The sequence below is a fragment of the Symphodus melops genome (genome assembly GCF_947650265.1).
Source record: "Symphodus melops genome assembly, chromosome: 18".
Classification (NCBI taxonomy): domain Eukaryota; kingdom Metazoa; phylum Chordata; class Actinopteri; order Labriformes; family Labridae; genus Symphodus; species Symphodus melops.
The window spans coordinates 19,822,284-19,833,027 of record NC_136708.1 but is presented as its reverse complement, the minus strand read 5'-3'; the positions used below and the strand labels follow the sequence as shown (position 1 = coordinate 19,833,027).

Below are 10,744 nucleotides of genomic sequence, written 5' to 3'. Positions count from 1 at the left end.
GACAGCGTTCACACAAACATCACTTTGGACGCACACTGTTGAAGTTTTCAGGGAGAAAGGAGATTGGTCTTTCTTCAAACATGAACCACAGTAAAGACTGGTTTTATTGATCTGTAACCAAATAAGTCCACTGATACCTTTGAATGCATGAGAGGAAAATACAGTCATTGAAAGAGACAAAATGGAGCAAATGATTCTCTATTTGGGTTTTAATTAGTTCATTACCTCTAGTCCACCTACAGTATGCTTGCTAGAGGCTGAGCTAACACTTCTAATCATAAATAACTTTTTAATGAAAAAAAAAATCAAAACATGAATTCTTCAGTAGACCAGCGACATGTAAGTGGCAAAAAAGAGCACTTTATTGTCAGCTTTATCAGAATCACTGAAAGGGATCTTTGTTGGGGTTGAACTAAACTAAATGTGTGGCTGAACTTTTGTACGAGGTATTTAAAAAGCAGAAACCTAAAACAGAGGTGTTTTATCTTTAAATCCAATATAGATTTAGGTTGTTCTTCAAAATGTGCCGCGAATGGAAACGTTGGACACAAAGTGCAGGCCGTTGTGTTGGCAGCGGCTCTCTCCTCTCGTGGAGCCTCAGGTCAAAGAGGTCAGCGAGTCCGGATCAGTCGAAAAAGTATTGAAAATGTCTTCAAACGGAGGGCGCAGAGAAGGGTGTGAAAAAATGTCAACTTCACTTTTACACCCATCTATATTCAGCTGAATGTCTTTTCACAGCAGAGCCCTTCTGTTCAGTCAAACACCCACATCTGTCTGTTCCTCACTCATTCTGGATTTGAGCCATCATTGGTATGTGTCACCTTCCTCTGCTTCCCTTTGTGTGTGTCATCCCCTCTCCTCTCCTCCTCTCCTGTTTCCTGTGTCCTGGCTGGCTGGTTGTCATGGCCACCGTCACCAAGGCGAGCAGGGGCTACAGAAGAAAGGGAAACCCGAACCGCAGATCTTGATGCCGTGATATTTAATTCATCGGCACTATGGCAAGCCAAGGTTCAGTGTGATGCAGATGGAGCGAGAGCCGTCTCAGCTGGAAGGGGGGAAAAAAAAAATCAGAATATGAGGACAAAGAGGAGTTGTCAGATCCGTATGTTACATCCGGGGACTTTTTTTTTCAATACCCCTGCTGCTTTTTCAAAACATATAGAGATAAAACATGACCTGATGTGCAGAGGTCTGTTTCTGATTCAGCCAAAAATGTGGCTGTTGCTCACATGACACAGCTTCTTTTTTTCTTTTTTTTTTTACACCAGTGGCGTGTGGATTTCACCCCCAGCTTTTCAACATTGCACAACAGAAGAAGAAACCCTTTAAACGCAACCTTTAGTGTGGCTTTGCTCCCTTTCACAGTGGACAAAAAAAGGGTTAAAGTGAAAGCTCGTTTCAGTGAAAGCTCCTTTAAAAACACACGTGAGTTTGTGTGGAATGAAAACACAAAGTGTGTAGCCCTCATTGTATCCCCCCCCATGTTGTCTTTGTGTTAACTGATCCACCTACGGACGGCTCTCCATCCTCATCCATCCCTCCCTCCTTTTGTTGTCTCACCCCCTTCTGCCCTCTCTCTCTCTCTCTGCCTCCCTCCTGAATTCCTGTTTTGGTTTTTTTTTCCCGCGGCCGAGCTTCAGTTTGCTTTGGCTGTTGGATTAAAGATGCTTTTTTTTCACCCAGAAGTGAGCTCTGATTTGTTTTCACACCTTTATTGGAAACAAACCGACCCAGTTGGACCGCCTTGTTGCTACTAAAGAAAGAGGCTCTTGGGGTGGGGGGGGGGGGGGGGGGGAGGGGAGGGTGAAGCCTGAAGTGGCCTCAACAAGGCTCGGACCCCAGCGCTGCTTTATTGTCAACGAGGCAGCAGCAGCAGCATCTGATAACGAGTCCTACTGGCTGTTTTCCTCTGTAAATCGCTGCTCTTTAAAAAAAAAAAAACTAAAACCACTGGCTTTACATTTGTATTCTGGACGTTTGACGGTTGGATTGTTGTAAAAGACCTGCTCAAAAAGCGTCTGGAATATGCCCTGATTTTTCATCTCAACAGGATGTTTGAGTCAACGATTACTCAAGGACTAAACATTCGATTTCTGTCCACTAAGAGGTAACAAATGAGGATTTTTATTCTGTGTAATCAAGCATCTGAACCCTGCTGTGAGAGGATACGCTCACAGCAGCATCGGCGGCGCTGAAATCCAAGTATCAGGTTCTATTAGTCTGATCCATTTAGGTAAGGCTACACCGAACCAGGACTGTGACACTGCAGCTCGCGGAGTTTGAACCAGAGCTGAAGAAAGGAATCCTCTTTCACACACACAAAAAAAATAAAATAAAATACAGAACCATTTCATCCACAAAGGCCTGGACGGTGAAGCCCGATCGATTGACTCCTGCAGGCTCTGCCACAGGTGGCTGCACAGCTATTGGCTCCTCAATAATGCATCGAGTGGAACTCCGGATTGAAAGGGAGGAGAAAGTGTGCGGAGGGGTAATCATTTGGTGACTGTACAGAGAAAGCGAGAAGGATAACGCGGGAACTGTGGAGGACACAAGGAAGTGAAGAAAAGCAGATGTTGAAAAGGAAAAGAGGAAGTGACAGCTGCTGAGGAGGAACGTTTGACTGGAAGGAAAAGAAACTTGACTCTTTCTCGTTGACTGTGTATAAGTGAACATTGCCTCCTGGTTTCAAAAGTGAACCCAAAAAGTGGACTTAAAGAGGATAAAAGTGTACCCAAAGAATATTATAAAGAAGCACCAGGGCATCATGGTGAACACGGGAATGCAGCTGATCAGTTTCACCTGCGCGGTGACCGGCTGGATCATGGCCATCGCCATCACCGCTCTGCCTCAGTGGAAGGTCTCGGCCTTCATCGGCAGCAACATCCTCACGTCGGAGATCAAGTGGGAGGGCATCTGGATGAACTGCATCTACCAGACCACGGGTCACATGCAGTGCAAGACCTACGACTCCATGCTGGCTCTGCCTCCGGACATCCAGGCCGCCCGTGCCCTCATGTGTCTCGCCATCTTCATGGGTTGGCTCTCCTGCACCGTGTCCTGCTGCGGCATGAAGTGCACCACCTGTGCCGGGGACGACCGCCGAGCCAAGGCCGGCATCGCGCTCTCAGGCGGCGTTCTCTTCATCCTGACCGGCCTGTGCGTGCTCATTCCCGTCTCCTGGACTGCTAACACTGTCATCAAGGACTTCTACAACCCCAACGTGCCCCTCATGCACAAAAGGGAGCTGGGTCAGGCCATTTATCTGGGCTGGGCGTCTGCTGTTATTCTCATGATCAGCGGGGCCGTGCTGAGCAGCACCTGCCCCCTCATGGAGCGAGGGGGCCGATATCGCAGGGGCTACATCGGGCGGAGCTTTGCTAATTCACCTCCTTCGGCGCCAGATCTGCCTAAACCCATCACATCCAACAGTCTACCATTAAAGGAGTACGTATAGGAAGAGGAGAAACTTTGTAACTGGTTGTTTCTGACTGAAGTCCGGGAATTTTAACCAATAAATTGCAAATATTAATATATATATTTATGAAATCACGTTAACTTATACTTTGCTCATTCTGTATCTGTTTGTCTTTTTAAACTTGTCTGCAGTAGTTAAAAAAAAATCCACGTTTGTTAAAACTGAACTTTTTATTCATTGATTGCATGAAAGGCGGACATCGTTCGGGGCTTCAAAAGTGAAGTCAACGCCCAAGTGTCTTTAACATGCATTCTTTCAAACGGCCAGCAGGGGGCGACTCTGGCACCAAAAAAAAAGTGATTGAATGAAACCAGACGAGAGAATGATCCTACTTCTTTCTCGATTATTTTACAGAAGTGAACATTTTACTCGAGAGTTTCTGCTCTCAATCACTTCGGTAGTCTTAGGTCTTGTTTAATCCACCATGATGTACATTCTGTAAATGTTGTCTCCATTCACAGAAAAAAAGGCAAATACAGCATGATATGCTTCAGGGCTTGACGACCTGTGATTGTCAGGTTGTTACCTTTGCAGCCTGTTGACTAAAACTAAGATGTAGTGATGCCTCTCCATTCTTATTCCCAGGCTTCAAAAGGAGCTAATGGGTTAGCGTCAGCTAACTTGGCCCTCTCCTTCATTACAGTCTTTGTATTTACTGTGATTTCATGAAGAGCCTGAAGAAAGCCTAATGCAACAATGTATTACAAAAGTACACAATGGCGGTTATGATGGCTTGTGTTGCAGTGATTTTTTTTTAAGCAGTTATTTGACCCAAAAGGTCTTCACTGAGTGAGTCTGCATTTAAGGTGTGAAATAAAACTGGTTTGTCAAAGTGTTTTCACTAACTCTTTCTTAAAACCGTCTATCACTGTGTGTGCTGACTCGCCTCGAGCCTAGATTTTGGTTTGTACCATTTTTTCAGACAACACATTCACTTTCACAGTGTCATAAATCAGGACCAAAATGATGCCGACATTTTCTTCTGCCACACTTTCATCCCTCAAAATGTATTCGACAAAGTGGGACTCTCGTCATCTTCCGAACACTGACACATAAATATGTGTGCACGTTTCCTCATCTCTTTCTACTTGAATGAAAGCTGCTCAGAGTTCCACTTACATCAACGTCACTCTCTTCATTGGGACTCAACAAAAAAGGACACTTTGCAGAGCGTATCTGAAAGGAAGACAGAGAGAAAATATGAGTCCACCAATACATCTTTAGATCTTTATATATTAAAGCACTCACTGCTGGTGCCCTCATAAAGAAGCATCCAGCTCACTGTAGGAATCACGCTTGAGGGACGATTGCAGCTGGGCAATTTGAGGCGACATTGTGCGCCGAATTGAGTCAAAGTGAAGAGGTAGGAAGTTAATATTAAGCACATTTGTTTTGTGGGATGCTTTGTATAAATGCTGTACAATCTGTATTGTATGAACAGGCTGCACTGTGTGATGCCAGTGGAATGAAGTCAGGGCAGGACAAGTGTCCAATTTTCAGCAGGATTGGTGATTTGTAAATTTTAATTTGGCTTGAAGTTGTCACTGTGCTTATTAAATATTGTTTTTATTGTTTTTCGACTCACCATTAAAGACAGCATGAACTGATTTCTGAATTACGAGTTAAGTTGCTTATTGACAAGTTCCTCTTGGGCATGTGCTGAAGCGTGAGTTTTGGGAGGAGGGGCAGGTTTCTATATTCATCATTTAGTCATTATTTGAGCGACATTAACTTCAGATTAAAACATCATATCAGACTTTTTACCCGTGATTCTGTCCTCAGCACTGGAAGACTCCATGGATTTCCATCTCTTGGGAGCATCTTCTAACAGGGAGAGATCTTCTGCTCTGAGCGTCTGCAGCAGACTCTTCCTCCTCAGAAATCTGAGAAGTTGAGTTGAGGAAAGAAAAAGAACAACAACAACAGATCCAGACCACAATGCAAACTCAAATTCAAAGAGAGAGGATACTGCTGACGATAGTGACGCTCGGCATCCTGCAGCCACCCCAGCATGTCAGAGACTGACGGAGCGGTGGCAGAGCGTTCAGTAACCGTGAGCAGGTCCAGACTGTCTGAGTTCTGCTCGTAAAGCTGGAAGACTGCAGAGACCTGGTTACTGACGGAGTCTCTGACTGACTGGAGAGAAGACCTGAGGGGACAAATGAAGGATGGATAAATAGTTCAGATAGCTATGTAAACCAGGGCTAAACTAACAGAGAGGTTTCTGTATGTCCAGCACATGTTGAAAATTTGGCAATAAAGATGACCTTGACCACAGTGGGACTCTGGGCATCGAGGTAAATAAACACTGTAAGTGGGAAAGCTCACTGTCTACACACAGTTTAGACTGCGAGTACACAGAGTGAGAAAGCTACTAACTCTAAAGAGCTGACATATTTAATTATAGTTTCATAAACTGCAAATGACATTAGCATAATATGATCAGTCATTGCACAAATTCTATATACTCTGGCAGAAAGCATATACAATTTAAGCACATTATTGTGAATATAATAGTGTTATTTCTTGGTATTGGCATGAATCACTGACTAAAACCAGCACACCACCACACAGCCACATGTTGATCACAATGTCACTGATAACTGGGGTCCATGGTTAATATTTTCCTTTACTGGTCCCTCAGGTTGAGCAGCCCTAAAATGAGTTATTGTTTTGTAAAAGCTTTCTGTATTTAGCTTAAGTTATTTTATGGTTAAACAACAGTCAAAGATCAGATGCTGTGTTTATAGTACTTTTAAGTGTGCAGTACATCACAACCACACTCTTAATGTTGTTGCACTATTCACCCAGTTACTTACATCTTCTGATTGAGTTTGAAGAGTGCAGTATCCGTGGCTTGCAGGAGTTTAAACCTCAGCCTCTCCTCCAGATCAGGGAAGTCTCTGAGGGGAGTATTGCAGATCTGGACTTTGGAAAGCGCCCTCGACTGCTCTGCCAAATTCCCGAGAGATTCCATCAGTGGGCTGCACTCGGCCAGCACGCTCCCCCATATTCTCTGGTTGTTTTCAAGACTGTGGAAGCTTTTCCTCAGAGCTTGATGAAGAGAAAGTAGAGCAGGTTTGGACATTTCAGGCGCTGATATGACTTTAAATACCAAGCAGCGTGTAGATCCTTGTATCTAAATTTTATAAATCCATTTTGTGGCAATTATTTTTTTTTAAGTTTCACAAAAGCCAATATATAAATAGTTATAATAAGCTACACGTTTCCACCATGATGCTTTGACTTACTTCCGGCATACTGATGTAAACACTGACGTCTGCTGCTCCGATAGGCAGAGGCGTCATTTCCCTTGACGCTGGTGAAACGCGACCAGTGATTGGCTCTCTCCTGGATTGGCCCCGCCCCGCGCGGAGATTTGAAAAACGGCTTTGTTGAGGACGGAAAAGTTGAGTGTCCGAGGAGGAAACATAGTCAGGTAAATACTTTGTTTATGAAACCAGTATAACCGCAGTACAAGTTATTATTTTGACTTTAATAATCACATGTTTCTACGAGGGGATAAAAGTTGACATTTAATTGAGTTGTCGAAGGGAAACGTCATGTTGCTAAACAGCGAGCTAACAGTCCATCGCATGGCGGCAGATTCCCCTTTAAGTTGTTTCCAGCCTTATATCCTAAAGGTGAAACATGTTATTTAAAGGTCTGTCTTACGTTGTCAATCGTTTGTAATCTGACTGTTTTTTTTGCCTGTAAACGAAGTCATGGCTCCCAGGAAAAGAACCACCAGACAACGGAAGAACGACCCAAAGACGGCCAAGCTCGAGGCTTTCCTGGAGGACTTCGACAGCGAGGGTGAATACACTTTACATTATATGTTTTAAAGGGGACATATTATACCCATATCATTCAATCACACGTTAATACTGTATCATCAACAGCACGTGTTGTTGTCTTTACAGTGAAGACCAGAGTCATACGAATGAAAGAGAAGATCAACCAGTTGCTCAAAGATGTGGACAACAGCTACAACATGGCTCTGATTAAGCTGCCAAAGGCCATCAGACAAACACCTTGGCTAGAACACTTCAGTAAGTAAATAAAACTGATTTTAGGTATTTTTCTTTAGTGCTGAATATTTACACATTCCTGTTCTGGGTTAGTCAGGAGTGATAAGTGTCTGATCAGTAATAAAAACGTTTTGAACGTCTCTCTGTAGAGCCTGAGAAACCCAAGTCACCAGAAGTTGACAATACAAAGGTGAGCTGACAGTCAAAGTATTCATTATGATCTACAGGATTTCAAATGTTTCACACTGTTTTGTTTCTGTTATAAATGTTCATTATAATCTAATTATTCCTCTCTGTTAACAGAGAGACGAGGAAGCTGCTATCGTTGAGAGTGTCGTAGCTGAGGACCACGCAGCTCTTCTGAAATCTGCCAAACAAAGTACGTTTTTTTTTAAATGAATCTTTTCTATTTTTTTAAGTCTATTGAAAACATTACTTGGGTTCGGAGGTGCTGAACATCTCCAAGAACTTAAAATAAGATAAGATAATCCTTTATTCATCTCGCGAGCGGAGAAATTTACAGTGTTACAGCAGCAAAGCAGGACAGCAGAAGAAAATCACACAGTGCAAAAAATTAAAATAGATAAAAATATAAGTGTAGAAAAAAATATGCATCAAATCAAGAAAGACATTTAAGGTTAGGGAAGATTAGTTGAATCTTGAAGCGTGTTTGATCAGGTTTACTTCCTGTCTGATCCACAGAGACAAAGAAGAAAGCTGGATCCAGTTCAGATGAAGAAAACATCCCGAGTACCACAAAGAGGGTAATAGATCATTTGTGTTCAAGCGTGTGCACGAGAGATGAAAACACTCCTGATCATAGATATTCACAGTTCTTGTGTCGCCGCTTCACTGTTTAACCATTCCTTCCTAAAACAGGGAAGACCCGCAAAGAAACCTCCGACTACATCCAAAAGAGCCAAAGCGCTGTCTGTCAGCAAGCAGAACACCTCCATCAGACGGTCAGAAGAGAACTTTTTCACTTCCTCTCTCCTTTTTTTAAGTCCCCGAAAACGACTTAGCAACACGTCTCTGTCTGATTCAGATCCAACAGGAAGCCGATGGTCACCCCCGCCAGGAGCATGCTGGATTCCTCTCTGATGATGGGAGCCACGCCCCTCGTCACCCCACGCTTTGACCCGAGGTGAGCAGGGATTAAAGTTACCACAACATGACTGTAATAATGCAGGAGCTGAGCCGGTTTCTTTTAGTGAAGTTATTGTACCGCAGTTTGTTGAGCAGACTGTGGTCGCCATAACGACTAGAGTTTGTTTACAGTGTGTGATAATATTTCATTTATGTATTATTGTACTAAATGGAAATGAGTCATGTCACCATTGGTGTACAAAGCTTTCTGTTTTCATCTCAGCTGGACCAATCATTACACGAGCTGCTGTACTTGTTTGATGGATTTCTTCTTTCAAATCCTAAATCCGTTGCTCTATGTTGGTTTGTTTCTTAAAATACTTCTCACACAATGTCTGGGGTCGTTCTCACCAGCTTGAATTTCCCCCGGGATCAATAAAATCTGACTCGGTGGAATGAAGTTCCTGCCTTGAGTTTGAGGTCAGGGTGGATTTAGAATCATTGTCAGAGCAACTGTGAGCGAGGACGAGACGGAAAGTTTTATTTCAGGGAGGAGGCGTGTTAGGTATGATACAATGATTCAAAAGCACTGATTGGTTGATCCATTGCGGCGCTGTAGCAGAGTTGCACTCTGAAAAGAGCTTCAGTGGAATCAGCATCTTTGTTCCACATTCAGAAGGAACGGGAGACTTGTTCTAACACAGCATGAACGAGCTCTTTTAGAAGCAGAGACGTTTGGGGGGAACTCTCGCTCTTTCTCTGTTGGATCTTTTTTACTTTCTGAATCGAAGAGACGTTAACCACAGTTAGGAGTTATATATAATCCTTAAGGTACATGCTTTATGTCTTCAGGCTGCCAAAGACCCCCGCTGTGAGAGTTCCACGCCACAAAGAGAGGGTCTACAGCATCTCGGTCAACGGCTCACCCATCGCAGCAGGAAATGAGGACATCGTCATCAACGTTCCCATCGGCAACGGAGAGGTGAGTGACGGGCGGCGGGGCTTCGGTTACATGTGAATGAAACACAGAGGGTTAGATCTTTTGTAAAAGGAGATGGTGATGTTTTATTTATGAGACGACATCGGGTTAATTTATCGACCAAACATCTCGTGTGTCGAAACAGAGCATTCAGCTTTTGGCCAATCAGATGGACTCAGTGGACCTGTCACTGCTGGATGAGACGGCTCTGAGGAGCATTCGGCTGCTGAAGGTACGTTCAGAAGCTGAGCTGATACGCTGAAGGAGTCAAGAAATGTTTTTTTACGTTTCCTTTATTTTTCAACATGTTTTTTTTTCTTCTCTCCCTTCTTGACAGAATCGTCTCACGGCCCTGTGTGGGACGTCAGAGTGACCCAACCAGCTGTTGTTGACTTGTATATTATTTGAAAGAAGTTTTAACCTTTTACTTGACCGTGTGCGGTGACGTGGCGTGGTGGTTTTTTTTTTTTAAACTCGTGGGTGAGATTTGAAAACGTATTACACACAGGTTGTATATATTCTGTTTTAATGATCGTAGTTTCCTTTAAACCAATCCCATTCTTGGATATCCATCCAGCTGTAAAATGTTTGAATGTGATTAAATGTATTTCACTACGTTTGTGAGATGCTCTTCTTATGGCCCTGACTTCAGCTTTTATACCTGGGCGCACTCTGCCTCATATCCGTCTCATCTTAGTGCTATTCCAGTGTTGGCTAAAGCTGTGCTACAAGTGTGGAAAGACGCTTATCTTTACTTTGCTTAGGTTTCACATTTCATTCTTTTAAATCCTGAGCCTACATGTTTTTTTTAAATGTTACATTTCGTCCTTGTTCCTTCCTGTTTCCATGATCATCTGTCTGCAGTTCTGTTTTTAGTGCAAATACATTCTTGTACATACTTTACGTCTTTTGTTTTTTTTAAAGGATTTTGATCACAGCTTTGAATTTGTGTCATATTGTTTATTTCAAATTAAATTGTGTTGGTTTGTAAGTGTGTGGACGAGTAGCATGTTCACAAGAATGTGCAGGTTGTTCGGAACAAGATGCACCTCTGCATGGTCAACACTAGGCGGCAGCATTTGATCATAGAAAAGTCTGGGTTAGTCGAAGCAGCGTCTCTAGATTATTCTCGTTTCTGCCTCCTCAGTGTGAGGCTGTTGCTTTACAGAC

General features: G+C 43.2%; 3 protein-coding genes across 3 annotated transcripts; 2 read left to right on the top strand and 1 right to left on the bottom strand.

Annotated features, from left to right (window-relative positions):
- Positions 1-85: 85 nt before the first annotated feature.
- airim (AFG2 interacting ribosome maturation factor) lies at positions 86-6,742 on the bottom strand. Its single transcript, XM_079368437.1, has 5 exons — positions 6,298-6,742; positions 5,448-5,627; positions 5,243-5,361; positions 4,598-4,654; positions 86-1,045 (listed from the first exon to the last, which is right to left on the bottom strand). Exons 1-4 carry the CDS (start codon positions 6,564-6,566, stop codon positions 4,614-4,616), a joined length of 609 nt encoding a protein of 202 aa, XP_079224563.1. The 5' UTR covers positions 6,567-6,742; the 3' UTR covers positions 86-1,045; positions 4,598-4,613.
- cldn35 (claudin 35) lies at positions 1,578-4,591 on the top strand. Its single transcript, XM_079368436.1, has one exon. The coding sequence runs from the start codon at positions 2,768-2,770 to the stop codon at positions 3,455-3,457; it is 690 nt and encodes a 229-aa protein (XP_079224562.1). The 5' UTR covers positions 1,578-2,767; the 3' UTR covers positions 3,458-4,591.
- Positions 6,743-6,803: 61 nt separating the features above from the next.
- cdca8 (cell division cycle associated 8) lies at positions 6,804-10,511 on the top strand. Its single transcript, XM_079368435.1, has 11 exons — positions 6,804-6,917; positions 7,202-7,294; positions 7,402-7,530; positions 7,659-7,699; positions 7,813-7,888; positions 8,212-8,273; positions 8,389-8,471; positions 8,555-8,653; positions 9,448-9,577; positions 9,720-9,806; positions 9,912-10,511. The coding sequence occupies exons 2-11, from the start codon at positions 7,204-7,206 to the stop codon at positions 9,945-9,947; spliced, it is 834 nt and encodes a 277-aa protein (XP_079224561.1). The 5' UTR covers positions 6,804-6,917; positions 7,202-7,203; the 3' UTR covers positions 9,948-10,511.
- Positions 10,512-10,744: the final 233 nt, after the last annotated feature.